We start from the raw sequence: 24,990 nt of genomic DNA on the forward strand, positions 1-24,990 counted from the left end.
ATAGGTTAGATAATATTGCCAAAATTTTAAATACTGCTTTGAATAAAATTGCAGCAGAAACCGATCAAATTCGAGCAGAAGTAACACAAACACAACAACAAATGGAACAAAGCTTTTCTGTAGTGGAAACACGATTAGTAGAGACCTGAAAAAAGGGAGGTTATTTTTTCTTAAAAGCGGTGTTATTTTTTACAAAATTCGCAACAAAAAGCGAGGTTATTATTTATATTTTTTTCATTTTTATTTGACGGCATTTAAAGGTCAAACCGTAAACTAATGTTTATAAATAACTTTACAGAAATTTTGTTTTGTAAGTAATTGTTTTATCCTATTTTTAAAAAAAAGTAAATGTTCATAAATATTCAAATTATAAATCAGGAATTCAGTCATCAAATGACAGCATAGTGAACACTTCAACATTTCTTTCTTTCAGGTTTTGCCTTATGTCTGTGACAACTAAGTTGTAGTGACTAAGTAAACGTTCACTGTCAACATTGTTTGTCGGTCTGTAAACAGCACGGAGGGCTGCTAATGCAAAATTATGGTAATTTATACTTTGAGAAGTCAGCACTTTCAACATATCTACATGATTTTCAGTCTTGCAAATCTCTTGCACATCTTCTTTCAGGGCTTCGTAACCCTTGAAAAGTTCAGTGTTCTGAAAATTACTGAGTTCAGGAATGGATTTCATTACTGAAATAACATCTTCTGTCTTGTTAAGGATGATGTTCTTTGGGTTGAAACACTTATTTGAAGCCTTAAATACTGCCGCAGAAGGGTCATTGTTCAACAACATTTGCATTTTGTCCATGCTCAAAGCTGTAGCCTTTTGGCATTTGTGCCTAGCACGAGCTTGGTCACTAGTATTTAAGTTACGGGTAGCATTTTCAAAAGCAGAACAAAACACACCCTTTGATACACACTCAAAATCTTTACGGATACACTCAACATCACCATACAGAGTATGACCTGTTGGATACTTTGAACCTTCAAGTTTGGTCAGAAGGTTCACGAGATCAGCTGCATGATGTCTGATGAACACACACTGAGCTAAAATAATGTTAACATCCTTGTCAGATAATGAAGACAAGTACCTGATACCAGCATTACCCACCTCCTGAAGCTCATACCCCCTGAAAAATGCAATTATGTGAACAAAGTTCTCAGCCAGATAAAACACAGACTTGAACCAGGAATTCCAGCGAGTTATGACAGGCACTGGAAATGGCGAAGCAGGCTGTGATGTTTTTTCTTCCAAGTACTTGAGGAACAGGTGCTTTCTTTTCCTGGTGTTTAGGAATGCAGACTTCACATTCACCACAGCAGAGTTTACTTCAGTAAGTTCACTACTAAGCACGTTTCCGACAAGGGAGAGTTTGTGAGCCCAGCACTGGATGTGAGCAACATGATCACCAAACAACACTTGCAGACTTGTGACACATTTGGTCATGTATCTGGCAGAATCAGTTATGAGTCCCATGATATTCTGGTACTTAACACCATACTTGCTAATACAGTCTGTTATAGCCTGAGCACAAGTTGTAGCGTCTGCCTTCTGCAAGAAACTAACGGAAGCAACTAGAAGTTTTGCAGTATCAAATATTGCTGTATTAACTTGAAACAGTATTACAAAAACACACCTTCCCTTGCTGTCAGTGGTTTCATCACATAGTATATATATATACTAGGCTTCTGCGAGCAGAAGATTTTCACTTCGAGTCGAGCTCGAGCGAGTTTGCTAAAATACTCGCGAGTATCGAGTCGAGTTCGAGTTTTTTTTTTTCAGTTTATTGCACATAAATTTACTGTGATGGAGTAATAAAATGTGAGAACTTTTGAGAAAAATATGGAAATAAAAAAAGAAACCATTATCATTGTTAGCCTACTAAATAAATAGATAGACCTACATTAGAGGTCTGCGAGCCCAAGAATTTTACTTTGAGCCAAGCTTGAACGAGCCTACTTGAAAGTTCTCGAAGCTTGAGCTTTTGTGATACAGTTACACTTTTGGGAAATTATTTTTACGTTAAACTTAGTAGGTATAATGTTTGAATAAAGTATTAAAATGAAGTGGGCTTATTAATTTTGGGTAACTATTTACAGAGTGCTTTTATAATTTGCACTGCTAGGAAAAAAAACATGTTTTCCATTGAATCTAACCTGTTTTCATTGGTTCATTAGTAACTGATATCATCCAACTAACATAACCACAGTTTACAAGTACGTATATGTTTGTGTAAATGTAACATAACTTTGGAATAATTTCATCTTTGTCAATTTTTCTGGAGTCCTTACTGAGCTTCAACTAACTGAGCACCAAAAATCATGTTGTTTGAAAAGTACATTCACATTGTTTCAACATTTCCACTTTTCGGCACAAAAATTCTGAGAGAGATTGTCATAGAGTATTAAATTCTGTTCTTCAATCTATCATGCAGAAAAATAATTTGTTCTGCACGTTCAGGAGTTAAATTAGCTCTACGATTGGAGATGGTGTTTACAGCAGATGAGAAGCATCTCTCGCTGGCAACCTGTGTGGCTGGAATGCTTTAGTAAAATTGTTGGTAAATATGTAGAGTCGCGGTATATGCGAAAAAAAAATGCTAAAATTCCGAAAATACTTTTATTCTATGCTCTTTCACTTCCTCTTTTCAAATCAACCGGCGGAGATAAGAAATTCCAAATACTTTAGGAATATCGAATTTTTTAATTTTCATCACAATACCTGGGTATTCATGCGGCGATCACCATTGTTTCTGGTTTACGAGTATCTATTATGTTTCTTATTGGACAATTTTGTCACGTGACAGTTCCGTGATTGGCCAGTATTCAAATGAACCAATACGTGATTATTTATTTATTTATTAATCCGTCGGAGGTATCGCGACGTAGGTGAACGACTACATCATTTCCTTCTAATGGCAAAGGAAATGTACCCGCCTCCAACTTAGGTGGGTTTTTAACGTTTCTAATTTTAAAGTCTTATTTTTTATTTGGATATTGTCCGGGTTTGTTAGGTCAGGTCAGTTACATTATAAATACTTTAAAACTAAAGAACCATTGAAATTAATTCACATTATTCTTTATGTCCGCTTAGTTTGAAAGTATTAATAATGTAACTGACCTGACCTAATCGACCATTTTATTTATTACGCATTCACGAACACACGGCAAAATAACAAAAATGGCGTCGGTCTAATGGTTGTACAGGTGTTGTATTGCAAAATTAAAAAATTCTATATCTCCTAAAGTATTTGGAATTTCTTATCTCCGCCGGTTGATTTGAAAAGAGGAAGTGAAAGAGCATAGAATAAAAGTATTTTCGGATTTTTAGCATTTTTTTTCGCATATACCGTTACTCTACATATTTACCAAATTGTTTAACCTCAAAATTAGTGTCAAATATCTGTAACTTGTCATTAAGTTTAATCAATTTAAAGTAATAAAAATAGAAGCATTTTACTTAATTCAATTCACACTTGCAAAAAAAACTTACGCACAATAAACCTACATGGAAATTAAAGTCTTTTTCAATGTCCTGTAGTCTGAAATATGTTTACTCATGTCATCAAATGTAGAGCTGTACTGAAGAAGCCGATTTTGCCAATATTTAGTTGAATCGGCATTTCTGCCAACTTCCAATACTCTTGTTAATTTTCGGCCGATATTACTGAAAAACGAAAGAGACTGCCATAACCTAAAAATCCACGAGTACCCTTTTAACTTTTCGTAGTAGTACTGCATTCTTTCAGATCGCATTATTTCTTAGCAACATGTGCCAACCGTACATATCAAGATTTAACATCCTTTTTTTTTAATATGTCCTAAATAAATACATTACCATCACGGTAAATACACATCTCGGTTATTACGGCAACTATAGTGCAAATGTGGTAACTATCATGCTTCTGCAGTAGTTATGGTATCCACAAAGAATCTGTAGTTCTTTTTATGGTAATTATCTTAAGATAACTATTGGAATTGTACTGTAGTTATGGTACATCATCCATATTTCTTCGTAAGTTGTTGTTCATTTGTCTTTTCTTCATATTTATATTTACGTGCGCCATTACTGGCAGGAACTTTCATAAAAATTTTAAACGGGACTTTATATCACACATTTTATGGCGTAAATGATGAGACCCCGGACAATTTAAACGCTTTTTACAGTAAAATGCGGGAAATGTTTCCGCATAAAGCGGGAAATACTTCCGCATAAAGCAGGAAAGTGATACATTAAAACTGCGGAAAATTATAGAAGTAAAAAAAATTCATCACGGAAATTCGTAAATCCCGGGTACGTAAAAATGATGTGTTCATGTATACGGTCGATCATGTTACATTATAAAGTAAAGGATAATAGTGTTGTAAGACTTTTATTCCCTTATAATGAGAGTCTTTTTTTTTTCTATAGGTAGAGTGCAAAAAAAGCTCGCTCGAATTTCGAGTTGTTGAAAAGCCACGAGCTCGAGTTCGAGTATTACTAAATAACTCGACTCGAAACTCGAATTTCGAGTACTCGCAGGTGTCTAGTATATACAAAGGATTTTCTGATGCAACATCTTTGACTTTGTTGAAGTGTTGTTCTGCCAACTGAGGTGTATATTTCTCCCTTAGAGTTTTTACACATGGTAAATCTCCACCACCTAAAACCAAAAGAAAAGTCAGATAATTATTTTATTTACAGATGATACTTTTTATAAAATACATTTTGTATAGCATATACAGCTATGTTTTATGCACTACAATCTAAAATATAATTAATTGACATACTAAAATCAAGTTATTCTATGATTTCTTGAACTACATAATAAACACAGGTTTGAATAAGAAATGCATCATTCTAATTTTGGATTTTATAACCACATTATAACTGGAACTACATAATAAAGTAAATTTAAAAACTTCTCACCTTCAATGAATTCATTCAACCACAACTTTATGTTTGGATCTTCCAATTTTTCCAGGGGTATATTTGCTTTCGCGAACGCCTCAGTTGTCTTCAGAGCCAAGTTTTCAATGTCTATCTTTCGCCGTTTGACACTGTTGAAATTTTCAACAACAGATGTCTGCAATTTCCTATCGGAAGGACCACTAGAGAATTTTTGCTTGGCATTCACATGTTTGTCACTTTTTATGTGCTTTGCCACAGAATCTTTTCTCTCAAATGTAACTCTGCAGTTACAGTATTTACACATTAGTGTAACAGCATCGGATGCATAAATACCATCACTTTTGAACTCATCAGCTCGTTGCCTTGCACTAACCACATTTTTTGGCATTTCTTATGTGGAGCAATTAACATTTAAGCCTGGAAATGATGATAACGGCAATGTTTACAAGGGTATATTAAAACAACAAGCAGGCAGCTATAAAAAAAAATAGTTTGGTCGCCTGCAGCATAAAAGACGTTCTGAGCGCTAACATATAAACAGAGGATGTGGAGCGCCGGAGGAAAGATAGATGTTAGGCAAGGGGAGGGGGCAGTGGAGGAAAGATAGATGTTTGACAAGGGGAGGGGGCGGCCTTTCACGGCAGTAACAAAGCAAGGAGGAAGGCTGAGGCATCCTGTGGCGAGTTCGAGTTCCATTAGCGCTGTCTCCCTCCCTCCCTCCCTCCCTCCCCCTAATCGTAAATCCTTTTCAGGGAAAGTCCAAAGTGTCGTCACCTGTCACCCCCCTGTCCCCTCTCGCTACAGCTTCACGGAGACATTTCCAAGGCAGTAAAACCAACAGCGTCAAAACAGGCATAAGTAACACAGTTTAGACGCAAAGCGTGTTGTTTTTCAACCAAGCTTACTCACCCAGCACTCTGCCGACATTTCAAAAGCCACAAAGAAAAACAAGAAGAGGTCAAAACTGACATAAGTAACGCACATTAGACGCAAAACGTGTAGTTTCTCAACTAAGCTCTTCCAGCCCTCTGTAAACATTTCAAAAGCCATAAAGAAAAATAACAGTGGCCAAAACTGGCACAAGTAACGCATTTTAAAGGCAAAGCGTGTAGTTTTTCAACTAAGCTGTTCTAACCCTCGGCCCAGCATGTGAAGATACCGTGATGGTTCTTGGTATTGGGGAGAAGAAACGTAACATTCATGCTTTTGTGTTGAAATTCGTGACAAAGACGGAAAAAATGAGAAAATCGCATTTTAGCTTCAAAACATCAAAATTCGTGTTATTTTTCGGGTTTATCGCCCTCGCGATTTTTTCAGGTCCCTAACGATTAGAAACAGTAGAAAATGCCATACCCCGCATACAAGCTAACATTAATGATACTTTACATGAACATCAAAATAAATGTAAGGAAAATACAGTTGTAATAATTCAAAAGGAACTAGATCAGTTACAAAAGAATCTGGAAGGTAAAGTAAATAGGGTAGAACTTAGGATAAGTGACGTAGAAAAGGAAATGGGACAACACACTCATGAACTATGTATTAGTAACAAAGAAACCGTGAGTGTAGCTAGTTCTACAGAAATTAACACTGAACCAAACACCTCCAATAGAAATATTTTACCTATGACCACTGACCCTATTTTAACATTACACCACCCTGCCAGAAAATGGTTAGATAATGTGCCAACATATACTGGAAAGAGTACAGAAAATCCGAAAAGATTTTTGAAACAATTTGAAGAATATTGTATGGTATTTAATCTTTCAGATGGAGAAAAGTTGAAATGCGTTAGTCATTGTTTAAAAAACACTGCGTATTTTTGGTGGGAATTACTCAGAGACACCGTCACCAATTTTAGTAATTTCGAGAATTTATTCTTGCAACAATTTTGGAGTACCAGAATTCAAAGTAATCTCAGGATTCAACTACACTCAGAGAAATTCGAGAACAAGAAATTTCAAAATTTAGAATCCCATATCAGTGATATGTATGAAAGAACAAGATATTTAGATTGTAATATGGAAGATGAGGAATTCATTGCCATGATGATATCTCAATTGCCGTTAAAATATCAGTTGCAATTGACAGGACGTCAGTTTAACGGTATAGTTGACTTTAAAGAACAACTGTTAACCTACGATAGACTGGAAAAATTAGATCGCTCTCACAATCAAAAGGAATTTAGCGAACGTAAGAACGCAAGTCAGTCGACACCGTTGTATCAGAATTGGAGAAATAGGAAAGACGACCAGAACCACGGACCTAAACCACCGCAAGTTAATTCGTTACACGTTAAATACTCGAATGATAACTGGAACAATAATAGTTATCAGTAGCGACGTCGGTATAACAATTACTGGAACCGACGAAGATACGAAAATCAAAACGGAAAGAGACAAGATAGCCGAGAACCGGAACGACATGATAGTCCACGTCAGGAAGGGGCAGTTTGGTTTAAATCCAAACAATTACATTCGGAACCCGCAGATAACAAATTTATAAGTTCTGAGGAAACAGCACCTAATTCATATAGAGTCGATGCTAGAAATTTTATACCATCGCAGAGGGATAATGAGTTTACGAGTATAAACTATAAGATTAAACAAGGAGGAAATACACATTATTCTATTCCACCGAGGGAAGAGAGTAATAACACAAAATGGACGCCGAGGCAAGCAAATGGAGGAACCGAAGTAATGCAAGGAGAAACGCAGGCGTTTTCGTCACCTCAGAATAACGAAAATTTAGCGACAACATGGTTACCAAATCATAGAAAAGGTTTTGTCGGTAATGAGGGAAACTAAGTAGGAATGACGAAAAACGGCTCCGTACATCATTCCATAAGGAGGAAATGAAAGGGGCTAACACTACGTCGAATATTCATGCTACGAGTATAACTACGAAGAGAATTAATACAATATTATTCAAGGAAAATGAAAGAGAGTTTTTACTTAACAAACCCAGTGAAAACACTGAACATTGCAAAGCAGCTTTATGTCCGGAAATCACACTTTCAGTGAATGGAGTTAAAACACCCATATTATTAGACAGTGGCGCGGAAATATCGTGTATTAGTGAAGATTGCGTCAATATGATAGAATCTACTGGAGTCAAATTACCACTAATGCCTGTACCCAGTTTGAAAATTTTAGGAGTAACTTCTAGGGATAGTCCCATTATAAACAAACAGACCTTATTAGAGATAGAAGGATTGGGAAATAAAAAACATGTACCTGTATTAATTGTCAAAGGGTTAGCAAACCTATTATTTTAGGAGTAGACTTTCTTACCACAAGTAAAATAATACTGGATTTCAGCGGATGGATGGTTACGGTCATGGATGAAATAGAAAAACCAACGACTACTGAAAATTGGCAAATTACAGACAAATGCGTAGCACTTATTCGTAGGGGAGACCCGTATGCATTTATATGCACAAGTAATCTGGAGAATTTAAATGCTACAGAAAATGATTTGAATGAGGCTGTTAAAGGAATCACGATAATTAACGAACATGACAAAGAATCCCTTTTCGGAGTGTTGAACTCTTATCGAGACATTTTTTCTGATAAGCCAGGCTTAAATAAAATATATCAAGCTAGCATAGAAGTAAAACGAGGCGAACCTTTTCATAAGAAAACGTATCCAATACCGGCCCGATATTTAAACGAAGCACAAGAATATTTGAAATTTATGCTAGACTGGAATGTGATAAAGAGAGCACCTAGTCCATATACCAACGCAATTCTATGTGTTAGGGGAAAAAGGATGGTTCGGTACGTTTGTGCCTGGACGCGAGAGAGATTAATAAGATCACCGTGCGTGATAGGGAGAGTCCACGGTCGACCAACGATATCTTGCGTTTATACCAAGGAGTAAAATTTCTTACCACCTTAGATCTGTCAGCTGGATACTGGCAAATTCCGTTGAGAGAGGATTCACAGAAATATACATCATTCCTGTTCAATAACCATCAATACATTTTCAAGGTCATGCCTTTCGGGTTATGTAATGCGGTGGCCGAGTTTACCAGATGTTTGGACAAAACTCTAGGATCAGAATGTAAAGACTTTGCCAGAGCGTATGTCGACGACATATTAATTACGTCGTCTACTTTCGAAGAGCACGTCGAACATATCAGTATAGTTTTAACCAAGTTGCGTGATGCCGGCATGACGGTAAAATTGAAGAAATCTTTATTCTGCAGGCAAGAGGTTCCTTTTCTAGGACACATACTGTCTCCCACTGGTATCAACACAGCTCCTGATAAATTACAAAATATTACCAAATTTCCATCGCCAAAGAATGTGAAGCAATTGAGAACTTTTCTCGGGGTCATCGGTTTTTATCGTAACTATAGTGACCAGGTAGCCAAGATAGCAGTACCTCTATTTGATTTGCAAAAGAAAAATAAAATCTGGAAATGGGGTGATGAAGAGGAGGAAGCTTTCGAAAATCTGAAACGAATATTTATGAAGGAGCAGGTTATACACCACCCTATGTTAGGTCGAGAATTTTTATTATATACGGATGCTTCTGCGTATGCATTAGGTTCTAAATTAGCTCAGATTGATGACGAAGGTATAGAACGAACGGTTGCAATGGCAAGCAGAACCCTGAATACGGCAGAAAGAAACTATACCGTCACGGAAAGAGAAACATTGGCAATCATCTGGTCATTACAGAAATTTCGAGATCTACTATTAGGAGAGCACATTAAACTATTAACGGACCATCAGGCGTTAATGTGTTTAAAAACTGGCAAAATATTTGGAAGCAGGCTAACTAGATGGTGTTTACTTATGCAGGAGTATGATATAGAAATCTGTCATATTAAAGGCAAGGAAAACGTTGTTGCGGATTTCCTGAGTAGAATACCTGATGGATTATCTAACGAATTCTCCGCAAAAAGTAATCCTAAAGAATTTTTAGTGGCGAATATGATGGCACAACAGATTAATAATAATGTGATTATCAAAAACATTTTTAGAGATTTGCCAGTATTACAAAGTGAAGATAACTTTTGTCGAAAGGTAACGGAAAAATTAAGATGTCTAGAACCTACACACCAAATACACAAGAAATATTGTTTATCTAGTGACGTAACGTTGTTTTACCAAAACGGATCAAATTCGAAGTTTGAAAGTATTTGGAAACCCGTGATACCAGAAGCGATGATAAACACTATGATTTGGGAAATTCACTCAAACTGCGCACACATTGGATCAAAGAAACTACTGTCGTCATTAAGCAGGCAGATTTATTGTCCCAATTTATCTAAAAAGATAGCTGCAATTACCCGCTCCTGTGATCTGTGTCAAAAGGCCAAGCATTCGCATAAAAACTTAATTGGCGAAACACAACACATAATTCCAGACAAGCCCTTACGACTGGTATCTGTGTATGTGTTGGGGCCACTACCCAGATCCACAGCTGGAGTTAAATACATTTTCGTAATGTTAGATATATTTTCAAAATTTACAAAACTTTACCCTATCGTCAACGCCACAGGTAACATAGTTTACAATAAAGTTAAATTGTTTGAAGCAGAAATAGGGCATATCGGAACTATTATATCGGACCATGCTACCCAGTTTGTCAGCCGAAAATGGCAGGAAGGATTAAGAGGGTTGAATATTACCCCAACCATGTCTTCAATTCGGCATCCGCAAAGTAACCCAGTAGAACGACAAATGCGAACTTTAGGCAATATGTTACGTACGTTTTGTCATGATGCACAGCAGAGTTGGAGAAATAAGTTACCATTCATTGAATGTGTACTTAATCATACTGTGCATAGTTCAACTACGATTACCCCATTTGAAACGCTGACGGGAAACAAATCAATAATCATTCCCGAATTCATATTACCTAAGTTGAATAGAGAAATTTCCAACGAAGAGCAGATAGAATTAAATGAGATAAAAAAGGAGACGGAAGAAATGGTCAAAGCCAAACTAACATCGGCGGCCAGGATTCGTAAGAAGCAACAGAAAACATCGAGAAACATGAATTTCAAATGTGGAGATCTCGTTCTCAAAAGAACGAACCCTAGTAGTCAGTTTTGGAGATTTGTCACAAAGAAATTATTTCTACTTTTCGAAGGACCTTATATTGTCACGAAAATAATTAGAAACAATTGTTATGAAATCTCAGATAGAGTTACTAATCAAGTAGTAGGTTGCTACAATATCACACAGCTCAGGGAATATTATACACCTGTTGTAACGTAAATTCCTGTAAATATGTTGATACATCACAGACGTTTACAATACACTATTTGTTGATAAGTATATTTTGTTGTAAGTATTAACGTATAGGTGTATTCTTTATTATTGTCAGATTATGGTTTAGTGTGTGTACATGAACTAACTAATTGGTGATTAGTTTTCGATAGTATCGAACATTTGATAGTCGAAAGTGAAAGGACACTTAAAATTAAGTTGTGAGAAATGTCATCATGTCGTCATGAATAATTGCCATCATGAACATTTCTGAAAGGGGCAATTCTATAAAGGCAATATTTACCCTTTATAGAAAGTAAATATTTAATTTATTTAGTATTTATTTTGTTAATTACACTTTATTCCGTTTGTAATCTATGTATAATTCAGATTTAAATTTCTTTGGTTAGCGTTTTGTCTATGGATTACTCGATGTTAAATTTTATTTTAAATGATTGTCAAAGCTAGTATAGCAGTATTTTGAAACTAATATTAATTTAAAGATGAACAACGACAGTAATTGGTAGTAATTTTAATAGTTTTGTTTTATCAACAACTTTAAGAGAGTCGTTTATTAGTAACGGTGAAAAAGATTCTTTAGAACAAATTGAGACTCGATGAAGGCAACATCTAAAAACGCAACGATTTCGACCTTAATTGATAATTTGACTATTCCTAGAAGAATTGAAAATGTTTATTAATGCTAATATTGAATCAGATTTCGAAGGAATTATTAATTTGAATCAACGAAGATAAAAACTCAAACGTCAAGAATTCAAACGATTATTTAAGAAGAGAGGACGACGAATATCCAGATTTCAAGAGAGCGTCTAAGGAATATAAATTGCTTTGAAACTACGAAGAATAGAGGCCGTTGATCATCCTGAAGAAAGAAGAATTCAGTCGAATAATGAAAAGTCGCAGTTCGAGCCCGGGAAGGATGACCGTCGTGCAGTCCAGCCCAGTTCCCGACCACAGCCCGAAGGATGGAGTCGTGACGGCGCGTATTCCTGCCGTCCGCTAGAGACCGGAGGAGCAACGCCAAGTTCGCAGTCCTGACTGAGGCGAACCAAGGATCCTTCGAGAACCTACACGTCTCGTGGGTATTCTGCAACAAGGTTTGGTCCCTTACCCATCACCCGAAGACTCGCTGATTAAACAAGTATCCTCACTAACGACGATTTAAACAAGACGAACATTTTTCACTGAACTAGAATTTTTTGTTATCAAACGTATTCTTTGTATAGAAAGACCGTGTACTTGTTCATCTTTAGATTTATCATTTAAATTACGGACTCGCGATCCCGAACCTAATAATATTAGATATTATAGATGGAACTTGATATTGAAAGAACATGTTGCTATTTTGTTTGACGGGTACTGCAAGTTTACGTACCCAGTAGTCCACGCTCTGCGGACTGAAGCTAGTTTTAAATAAATAACACACAAATTATTAACATATTAACCTAACGATAATTTACTCTAATGAAAGAATGGGTAGAAGCTTTGAAGTCGAGAATAATAACAAATTCCATCTGTATTTTAACATAAACTATTTTAGTTAAGATATTTATATAAAGTGTAATATTGTGTCTGTCGAAGTATATTGTCACCGTCTGCACAAAATCTTACACGCAAATATAAATATTGCATTTGAATTTGTTTACACGTCATTACCAGGTCTAGTCACGAAATTAGTATTTAACCTACTTTTGACACACTGTAATTTTGACTTTCAGACACAAACTTCTAGAAACAATTCTTAAAACTGATAGAGGTAGGCTAGAGAAACTGGAATTATTAAGTACATTTAATAATTTACATAATTATACTGGCTGACTCTACAACGTTTACAATTTTTACAATTTAGCTGTGTTTTTATAAGGCTTATTCTCTGTATAACTATATGATCTAGAAAAATGAATACCTACAAACCTTGCAAACTTATTTGCTACACTGGTTTTGTTCATTGCCGAGTTTTGTTATGTCTAATTAGATAGTAGGCACAGATGCGACTGCACAAATGTGGCAGGCCCTTTATGGTTATAATCTTACTTACAGTGTTTAGTTTTCATTGATGTAAATGTGTTAATAGCCCGTAAAAACATGAACTACTGACTTTGTTTAGTGAATAGTGTTTGGAGATGAGCACTTTTCTTATCATGTTCTAGGCCTACTTACGTTTGATCTATAACAAAGTTTTCTACATGAGGGGATTTAGTTTCCTAGGCATTGTGAATGTAAAAGTACTGGGAATGGTATTTATTATTCTTTAAGAAGTTTTAGAGCACACATGCACGTGCGCTGGGAATTGTAATTGTGTTTTCATCACTGCAAACTTAAGTTGCATAATTAATACATTTGTTTTTTTAAGATGTGAATTTCTATTTAAGGCGTAAAACATGAACTCTTACAACAATGTACGTAACAAAATTGTACCATTATTTGATCGCTTGAACGGAAAAAAATATTAAATGCTTCCTTGCAGCCGTATGTAGCATGAGTCAGTGTCTGCTTGCTTTGTTTCCCATAGTTCATCCCCTCTCCTCATGGATCACGTGACACCGTGACGTCAGAGGGCGGGTACCTCTTGTCATCCGTTAATCAAACACTTAGCCATGGAGGTGTAAAGTTAGGGAGTTGTGTGTTTGCTGTTTGCAATCTTTGTCATGTTAGTAAGTGAGTTCAAAATGTGATCTCTGGATAGCATAACAGTTTTTTTATATGGCGTGTAATGCTCAGTGGCAGATTTATAGGGGAGCATGGGGGCATGTGCCACCCCTTCCCCCAAATGGTAAAATAATGCACTGGATTTTATGTCTTCTGCAGTAATAAACAGGTATTATACTAGGTCCAGACTACTGGTGCCCCATCCAGAAGTCAATTCTGGGTCCGCCCCTGGTAATGTCTATCCCTGGCGGAAAGTACATCAGTCACCTACTCTGTAGACTAACCAATACCTCCATGCACTCCGTAGTAAGAGTGCAGTGGGTAGTGTGTAATAGTGAATAGTGTGTACCGTAAACAATACAGCAAGAACTTAATATTTTCACTCAAGGGTGTATGAAAAACCCTGTAAAAGTTGTGTGTCTGTGTTTTAAATTAAACAAAACATTTTGGTCTTTAAAATTGTAGCAAATGGAAATTTAATTAAAAAAAGAATAGAATAAATTTACGAAGGCGTATTAAGAAGTAATGCACATGTAAATTTTTAAGTGGAAAGTTATCAGTAAAAATTAAATTATTTACTTAAAAGTCAACTAGAGGGTGCTTCTGACTAGGCACAATGCAAGATGTTGTGATCCCACATACTGATCTATCACGTTCGTCAGTCACCGGTAAAATGGGGTTAGTGATTACATAATCAGCAAAAGGAAAGAAAGAGATCCATTTGGAGATGGTGGAAGTTTACGGAAAAGACTGTATTGACCACCATACCTACGTGGAAAGATGGTGTAAAATGTTAAAAGGTGGATGAATGAGTTTGGTTGATGAAGTCTGATCTGGGAGGCCAGTGTCTCTTCAACCTGTTCAATTGTTGATGAAATTGATGTCATACAAGAGAACCGTCAAACGACATTGAACGAAACAAAGGAACGTTGGAACATTTCTTATGGACATGCGTGGGTCATTGTTAATGATAAGATTGTGTACAGAAAAGTTTGTTCTCACTGGGTAAAAAAACAACTGTCAGAACAGCACACTGGATGCAGAATGGCTTACAGACTGAAACATTTGCAGCAGTACGAGGAAGGTAATGAGTTTGAGGAAGGTATTGTCACGGGAAATGAAACCTGGGCCTTGCACATGACACAGGAGTCAAAAGCTGCAAGAATGATGTGGAAACATCTATCGTCTTCTTCCCAAAAGAAATTCAAAGTTTCACCTTCCACTTGGAAATTGATGCTCACTGTCTTCGTGACATGAAAGATGTGCTAATAGTGAAGTTCCCACCCCGTGGGAGTTCTGTAAATTCTGCAACAATTGAATTGATTGAAATTGTGACATTCCAAATGTAAAATTTTTTAACTACACACAGTAGATTTCTCACTTGATATTATTTAATTATTTCATTTTAGCACATACTATTCAAATTCTATATAGGTCTGTCTATATCAACAACACAGGCCATAGTATGGAAAATAACCTAGTATCTAGAATTGTTCCTATAGTAATATTTTAGAAACAGTTGTCTAAAACATGTGTTGGTAATATTGTCTGATGGCATGATTTTACCCTCCTACTACAGTTGATGCCCTGAGGATTTATTTTTTTTACTGTGAAGCTAGGATCTCATTGGTCCATCGCATATGTCTGTCATGCATCTGTCTGTCTGTCAACAAGCGGAGCAATTCACAATGATCCGCACATCCATCATAATATATTTCCGCTTGGATGCTGCCAACTAACTAGAAGGCTTAAATATTTAAAAAAATTTATTTCGTAAGGGTTAACTAGTTTGACGATCTTGTGCACTAAGCACTTATAATAAATTATTAAACTATTTTTTTTTCGCTCTGATATTTATTTTAATATATTTTCAAGTTACGGTACGTTATTAATGACACTTCTGCGTCCATGTCAATTTTTGTATCAAATATAAAACTTTAAAATGTGTTTAAACACAAGTTAGATACATAGTACATAAGCAGCTAAGCAAATAAACATACTAAAAAGCAATGCTTTTCAGACATTTATGAGGTTATAAGTTCATTCGTCCATCCGTTGAAAGCTAAAGCTTGGCAAGGTTTTGATGGACGGACGAGCGGACAGATGGAGTTGTTAGAGCTGTTTGAATGGTTGCAGGTCACGCGATTGTCGGACAAATGAAATTGATCATTGTAAGACCAGCTTAATAACAAAAATATTTTTTAGACCTAGAGAAAAGTAGGTTGAAAAAATTATTATTGGGGTTTCATAAGTTTTAAATAAATAACGTTGGTGATAACTATCTCAGGCTTTCTGTTGAAGACTTTGTATGTCCAAGTGTATTTGATTACTTCCTCACACCGTAAACAATGCAGCAAGAAATTAAGTTTCGACTCGAGGAAAAAAAATGCATTGAAAATTATAGTAAAAAATGGGTACACTAATCCCTCAATTAGCACATCTTGAGATTGCGCGAACTCATTTAGCATAATGTTAATTTTACTGTCCCAGTCTGGAATAAATAGTACGTATGTAAATTTCAATTAACATGAAATCGCCACATGTAAAAAAAAACTTGGGCATGATGCCACAAAGTCTGCTTCAACTCGATAAAACACAGATGTACCAAGGCATACAGTTAGCCATACGAGGTGGAAGAGATGCGCGCGCAGGTCTGACTATGCTATCGGATGTTGTACAAACATCAGTTATGGCAAGGTAAGTTGTGGCTAGGGAGTGTAAAGGACCAAATGTTTTTACATCTGCGCATATGCCGCCGTGCCATACCATTGACAGATTGGGCCGTGATGACTCAGTCTAGCCAGTGGCAGGGAACTCGCACAAACACAAAGCAACATCTGCCCATTCGTCTGCCGGTAACTGTACATGCGCAAGCCCCTGCAGTTGGAATCATATCGGAATCATGGATTCCAAGTGAGAGCATAAGGCATCGTGTTCAAGTATTTGAGACAAAACTAGAAGTATTACGGCATGCAGAATGTCAGGAAGGCCACACTTATGTTGATTGTACTTTAGTTTTAAGCAAGTCGACTATGCCCAAATCTTACAAAATAAGGACTCTTATCAATTGTTTATGTAAGTTTGATGTTGGTTGTACTAGTGGGAATATATTTGACATTAGATACCAAAACAGATGTGAACAGATGATTCACATGGAAAAGGTTTTTAAATGAGTGGTGCAGTGAAAAAAAATCAAGGGCCTGTCTGCAGTGATGTGAACCAAGCAGTGATACACAAATAAGCACTTTAATTTTTTAAAAATTAAAATGAAAATATCCGGACATAACACATTTTCACTGCCAGTAAAAAACTGTTTGGAAAGTTCGAGGAAAGGTACAAGACGTGAGTTGAAGTTCACGCCTGGACGGACAAGTCAACCAGCCAACTGACGATAACTATCTCCTGTTATTGCTGTGTCGTATTTGTCAGACAAAGTATTTGATGATAGGCTTATAAAGAATAATGGAGTGACATATTTATGGTTGAGTGTTGTTCAACGCATTTATATTACGTAAAGAATATTTCCCTACGCATTTTGGAACATATTAAGTAAATTAGCCTTGCTATTTATGGAGACCAATGCTTCAAAATACACAATTTTGGATAACATGAACATTTTTTAGGAACGCATTAGTCATGCTAAGTGAGGGATTGGTGTATTAATGCAGTTTAACAGTATAGAAAAAAACTTAAAGTTAAAAAATAGTTTTTATTCAATCATGTGTTGTTTTATTTGTAATTTTTTAATTTTCTGTAGGCCAATTTTTTTTCTTATCCAATTCAAGAGAGAGAGAAAGAGAGAGGGAGGGGTATGGGTAGGTGTGTGTGTGTGTGTGTGTGTGTGTTTGTGTGTTTGTGAGGGGGTGAGGGTGTGGGTGAGTGTGTGTGTAAGGGTGTGGGTAGGTTTGTGTGGGGGTGGGAGTGTGAGTGTGTATGGGGGTGCGAGTGGGTGTGTGTAGGTGTGTGTGGGGATGGGTGGATGAGTGCTTGTGTGTGTGAGGGTGGGTGCGTGCGTACTTGTATGCGGTGGTGTGTGGGCATGTGTGTACACGTAGGTGCGCGTGCGCACATGTATGTGTGTGTATATATATATGGCCAATAGAATATTGTTAATAAAATTGGTCAATTTAGTTTAAAAAGATGAGATATTGCTGTGAAAAAAAAATTGTTTCATTTAAAAAATATATAAAAATTTCATCATAATTTTACACGTATATATTTATATACTAACACTTTCAACAATTCTGAGCACTTGTTCATATATTTACCAGAATCTGTTCCAAATGTGCAAACATTTTTGTACTTCACATTAATAAAATGTCTCCACTACTGCTTGTGAACTGCCTTTCACTTATTCATTCAGCCATTTCCTTATGGCTGGATGATTAAGTTTTTTAAGTGGTATATTCATTTTGACAAAAGTGTGAACTGTGTCCTCAACTAATTTACTTTTCTTGTCTTCAGTTTTCTCGTCTTTAGTTATCTCATCTTTAGTTTTATTGCGAAAAGAGACTTTTCTTCGAAAGTAACTTGACACTTAGTTCCAGAACCCAATGTTTGGCACCTATCTTTGTTCACCTTATGCAATACTCAAAATTTACAATGTTTTTCACACGTGTGTTTTCTTTTTCAATCTACCAGTACATTACAAAACTTGCACATCATAATGCCTTTTTTATTTATTGAACACATAAAATCCTTTCGTCTTCATACTCTTAAGCTCTTTCAAAAAACTTACAATTTCGGCATTTTATACGTTTATTAAAATACCAAAAAATGTTAATGAGATACACATTACGTCCATTTAGAAATGTTAAAGAACTTAACATTGACAGATAAAGCACTCGTCTAAATAAACACGTAGAATATTTTGGTACCACTAATTCAGTATTGATATTTCATAACTATCAATGCCATCTGCAATTTGTCCAAGAGCGGCTGAAGTTATGTCATTTATCACCACTCTTTACTCTGTGTATGCTGCAGAAAAACAAAATAAAGATGGCGTCCCGTGTATAACCGCTTCATATTGTAAACAGCATTTTGTGCATGTTTCAGAATGATTCAACCTATTTTTTTCATAGAAAAAAGTTCATTTCACGCAAATATAGCGATTAAGTCATATTTCGTGAAAAATTCCTGATTTCGTGCATTACAGCAATTTTCATTAAAATTAAATTCAGTATTAACTTCTTATCGCTACTAAGTAAGGTAATTTGTATTCCACATCATGTGCAAGTGATTTTTTTTTAATTTCGTAATTTCTTTATTAACAAAATTTGACTATCATATATTAACAAGTTTGGAAAACCAGTGTCACTAGGTCGTGAGGTGGGGTCAGGTGATGGCATTAGAGCACTAATGGAATAAATGGGTGTGGGGGAATTGAACCCAGACCACCATAGCAAGAGGTGAGCGATGTGATTACTCAACCATGGTTGCACACTGACCAGTTGGACACAAATCAGAGGACAGTCTCATGTGGGTTAGGGATTAGGGAAGGTATGTGTAGTGTGTGTCAAACGTCTTGCGAGTTGAGCTTTGTGAAAAAGTGTTGAGTGGAAAGGACCGGCAGAGACAAATAGTGGAGGAGCCCAGATATTGCCGACTGGTACAGCCTAGTTACACATCAGTCATCGTAATGATGCTTCTGTGTGTATCTACATGGTCAACATATATTTTGAACAGGTATAGCACTCAAAGAAAAAATGTGTCACCCTAGGAGATTTTTCAAACTCCTGTAGTCTGGTGTTAATAACACTATACAAATGTTTCATGCAATATCTGAAGCAGTTTGGAGAATATTATTTATTCAGAAAAATGTAACTGTCTTCATGAATTGTGGTTGATATCCGGGAAGATATAGCGAGGGAGTGCATCTGCAGTATGATTGGATGGGCACCGCCATGTGTGAGGACACACGAACCCAGCTTAGATTCTCGCTCAGGGCGTGATGTCGCACATGAGAGTGCTTGACACAGGGAAATACTAGACTGATGCATGTAGTTAATAAATACTTATTTTAAATGATTTCTTTGGACAATATTAAAATTGGTGAATTGCAATAAAACCAAAATAACACCTAAAAGCACGTCAGAACACTGCATGACACTGACATGCAAGTTATATCATTGAATTAAGTAGCATTTAACCAAATCTTAAAAAAAAAGGAATCTTTTAATGTTTGAAATTCAAGGAATATCATTTACGGACAAAACATTCGAACAAAGTGCATGCATCAGAAAAATTAATTAAAAATTAATAATTAATGTTTTATTGTGCATCTCATATTGAATCAATTTTAAACCATAAATGCTCCCTTATTTATTTTTATCTGTTTTAGACCAATTTATTAAAAATTATTTTCCCTTAAAATTGTAGTATATAAATTTTACCCCTATTTCGGTGGAGTAAGTATTACAAAAAAAGCTTTTATAAAATTAAAAAACAGTATCACCAAAATCTTCTTGTTTAAAAATGAAATCGGATTAAAAATAAAAACCATAAAATCTTGACTCTAATGATTACTTAAGTTCCCGACAATCTTTATATTTTAAATATTTTTTTTTTTTCTGTTTGTATTCTTTATGATGTGCTTTTAGATACTGGTGGATCTGTGGGTCTGAAATTTGGTTATAGTACTGGCATTGGAAATAACTGGTGAAGTAAATATTTCTTTGACTTACCTGCCGCATGCCCGCTGTAAAGAGGGAGTCGTCCATTGCGGGCCGTGTGCGGTTGCAGCTGAGCCCGCAGCGCCAGGCGGGCGACGTGTGCCGGGAGCTGGCGGCCCGCTCGCCCTGGCCCGCGCACCAGCTCTGCCTGGAGGAGGTGGTGCTGGGGGGAGCCCTGGTGCGGCCGCTGCACCACTCGGAGCGCGTGCTGGACGCCGTGCTGCGCTGGAGCCTCTGGGACGACGCCGACTGTAGGGACAACTGCCTCGTGCTCACCCGCTGCACCCTCTTCTCCGAGACGCACCCCTTCGTGAGTGCCTCTCATTCGTGTCCTACACCGAGAATAATAGGGCCACATCTCAAAAAAAAAATTTTTTTTTTTACATTTTTGTATATTTGTCATGTTTATGGCCATATCTATTCGGTATCACAAGGCCATATATGTAGTACAATAAATATTCACCTGAGATGAGATATGTCCTTATTACATTTTAAATTTGTAAAACAGAAATCAGAATAATACAGCCACATGTTGACATGCGGCATTATTATTCGTACAGCTGAGGGTGGGTTGGAATACACTGTGGTCATATTTTGACTTGTGCCATAGAAACAGTGCCGACATTATGCACTTCCTGATTGCTGAGGCTAAGAATAAACTTTCAGTTAGTGGTGCACCGATGCGGATACCGATGAATCGTAATCGGCGATTATGGGTACTTACCGATTAATCATAATCGGCGATTATCTTAACGATTACTTTGCCGATTATCTACGTCCCGGCGTAATTAAGTAGGTTTTTACGGTGTAATATTTTGTTACACATTTTAGGACGAAATACGGTAATATTTGTATATATTACAAAATTCATCTAACTCCGTCATATCAAGATTACAGATATTTCGTTAAGGTTAATATATCTCATTGCCTCTAACAACAAAAAATATATTTTTCCTACACGTTTAGTCTTTTGTTCTGTCTTTTGTTTAGTGGCCTTGTACATTACCTATAGCCAGAGACGTAAAATAGATGGCACGCAATCAAAATACCACAAGCAGTTGCAGTGGATTCTATGTGAATCGATCTTTTTGAGTCGTAGTAGCGTTCAAAATCATGGTCCCTATACCTTTCAGAATTTATCACTGCGTTTTACAAACTCGTTATGGACGTCTTTGGTAACATTGTCCGTTGTTGTGTTATTTGTATGTGACGTGAAAAGTGACAAAGTATTTATAATTTTATATATTCAGTCAAAATTAATAAAATCACATGTGCTAGAATTGGTTTTGAGTCATTTTTATATAATTATAGTGAGATGGCGACTAGGGAAAAAAAATTGAAGTGTGGAAACATTTTTCTATAAACTCAAGTGAACAAAATATAGCAACATGTTTACATTGTTAAACGGTAATTTCTCCATGCAACCTTATGTGATAGTCAATAATAATGCTAGTTTTCCGCAACAAAAACTTACCCATTGTAAATTACAATTATTAGACGGTAGTTCAAGTTGTTTACAATAACAAATATAAATAGAAGTTAAATTAATTTACACTTTGCAATGACTTAATAGTGTATTTTATATATTTTATACTGTTATTATAACTGTATTCTCAATTTTACCTACTCTTTTAATTTAATTCACATGGGAATAAAAATTTTTGTGTGCATTATTACACTTAAAAAAATTTGTTCATTATAATCGGTAGGTAACTGAATCGGTATCTGCCGATTATTGCTCTCATAATCGGTAATCGGTAAAGTCATATCGGTGCACCACTACTTTCAATTATTCACTCTCCTGTAAAATTTAGTTTTTTTGAGATGCGGCCCTATTATTCTCGGTGTGCGATGTGTTCTGTTCATAGTCTTGCTATTCAACTCTAGGGTAAAAATAGAAATGATAAATTCGTACAAGGTTTAGTTTTGAAACATTTGACTTGCATGCGAAATTGCCAGAATCGTTTGAAATGTGCTAACCAGTTTCTTTTCATTTGATTTCCCAATGTGTTCAGTCATCAGTCCTCAAACTTAGGGTCTTTTTTTATTGTTTAGGGGAAAAGATTTTATGGTGAGTTGTGATAAATCTAAATAGTGCCTGAATGTTTGTCAGTTTACATAAAACAGCGAAATGCTGGTTATTTTATGAAACAAGACTGAAATTAAACAAAATTTTTACTCTAAACCTAACCTTAATTTTGATCATTATGTTCTGGTACAACTACACAGAGTACTGACACGTGAGTTGTTATTGTTTTTATATACAGTAGAGCATCCTGTATCCATAATTCTACTTACCGGAATTTCTACTATCCGGATGATTTCCGAGAGTTAAAAAGAATTTACAAAATTTAAAAAAATATATATATTTTTAAATGAATTATAATATATATTAATATATTATTCCCGCGGAAGTAAATACCGATTGTTTGAGCAGTTCACGCCCCGTCTAGTCAGTCAGGGTGCACTTGATTTTATAAACACTCAGTGAGTTATGATGGAAGCCAAGGCTTCCGGTCTCGCGACTGCAGTGCACGGGCGTCGAGCGCATATCAGGAATTGGCGGCAGCGGCCCCGCCTACACGTAAGCGCGCCGTGATAACGCGTTGTAGGGGAGGGGGAGTGGTGTATTGTGTGCGTTCAATGTCAGTCTTGCTTGTGGTGCGCGATCGCTAGTATGTACGTTCCTGCAGACACGTGATGTTTTCAAAACATAAACTTCCTGGTGATGAGGAAAAGAGTAGTAAACGAAGGAAAAAAGTTCTTACCATTAAAGAAAAGGTTGAGATTCTCAAGAAACTAGATGCTGGGACTTCTGTTAAAAATCTCAGCCAATCGTATGATGTCGGCATTTCGACGATTTACGACATAAAGAAACAAAAGAATGAACTGTGTAAATTTTATTCGGACAGTGATACGAAGAGAGAAATTGAAAACAGAAAAACAATGCAGGGTAGTAAATGTAGCGACCTTGATAATGCTCTTTATCAATGGTTTCGTTTGCGGCGAAGTGAAGGTGTTAGCATTTCTGTACAGATGCTGATAGAACAGGCAAAAATGTTTCATGCCGAACTGAATCTAACATACGATTGTGACTATTCGTTAGGGTGGCTTCATAAATTCAAAAAAACGCCATGGAATTTCTTTTTTCAAAGTTAGCGGTGAAAAGCTTTCTGCAGATACAGCGGCGGCGGAAAAGTTTGTTGTTGAGTTCGCAGAATATGTGTTGGACAACAACTTAACAGCATACCAAGTTTACAATGCGGACGAGACTGCTTTGTACTGGCGTTGTATGCCTCGAAGCACGCTGTGCACTGCAGATAATCCTCACAGCGGGATGAAAGATTCTAAAGACAGATTGACCGTGCTTGGTTGTTCAAATGCTGCCGGACCCACAAGCTGAAGCTACTCGTAATTGGCAAAAGCTTGCGCCCAAGGGCGCTAAAAGGTGTTAAAGTGTTACCCGTTGAATACCGAGCTACAAAAACCGCGTGGATAACATCTGCAATAACCACAGAATGGTTTGACAGTTTTGTGCGCCAGAGCCGGCAACACTGTAACAAGATAGGCTTAGACCCGCACTGCAAGATTGTCCTTGTGCTAGATAACTGCTCCGCGCATCCTGCAGCTGAAACACTAGACAGGGATAATGTTTCTGTCATGTATCTGCCCCCTAACTGCACTGCACTAATCCAACCGCAAGATCAGGGAATATTACGCTCCCTAAAATGTCGTTATCGCACGGAGTTCATGAAGCACTTTTTATCTGATCTGAATGGCGGCAAAACGATCTCAGAAATTAAAAAGGAATACACCATAAAGGATGTCATATGGTCACTAGCTCGTGCATGGGAAGGTATGCCTGCGTCAACATTTCACAAGGCATGGTTTAAATTGTGGCCGACTTTCGTTTATCGTGACGAGGTTCATGACAAGGGAAATGAAGCCGACTTCAAAGGTTTTGAACAAAAAAAACGTGAACGAACTGCTGGAGTATGCCAAGAACATAACAAATCCAGAACTAGAAGACTTACAATTGCAAGAACAAAACATTGTGGAATGGTTTTGTGTTGATGATAATGTTCCCGTTGTGCATCACTTTTCAGATAAGGAGATATTAGACTCTGTTAAGTGTAACAAAGACGACGGAAACAATGAAAGCAGTAGCGATGAAGATGAACCACAGGACAAAATCTCGCAAGATGAGTGCCTTCACCACATTGAACGATTAATAGCTGGCCTAGAGCAACGAAGTTATATCATAGACCAGCAAATTATGCATTTGTATATGCTTCAAAAACAGCTGACTGAAGAGATGCAAAAACGTGTGCGGCAACAACGCATTAGTGACATGTTCAAAAAAGCTCCTGTTTCCACACCTGCTTCAACTACGAGTGAGAACATTGACGATCCAACACCTGGCACCAGTGGTACAAACGTAAACAGTTACGTTCAGAGTGACAGTGACAGTGATTAACTTTAACTTCTCCTGTCTTTCACAATGTGTGACTATTTAGGTAATTTG

General features: G+C 36.6%; 1 protein-coding gene across 1 annotated transcript in view; it reads left to right on the top strand.

The window, feature by feature from the left end:
- The window catches only part of LOC134546360 (uncharacterized), a 114,564-nt gene that overhangs the window by 54,503 nt on the left and 35,071 nt on the right, over positions 1-24,990 (top strand). Inside the window, exon 8 of the mRNA XM_063389150.1 lies at positions 20,536-20,775. Coding sequence (XP_063245220.1) covers positions 20,536-20,775 — 240 coding nt within the window. The remainder of the gene's footprint in view (positions 1-20,535; positions 20,776-24,990) is intronic.

This window comes from Bacillus rossius, chromosome 1 (genome assembly GCF_032445375.1).
Source record: "Bacillus rossius redtenbacheri isolate Brsri chromosome 1, Brsri_v3, whole genome shotgun sequence".
Lineage (NCBI taxonomy): Eukaryota > Metazoa > Arthropoda > Insecta > Phasmatodea > Bacillidae > Bacillus > Bacillus rossius.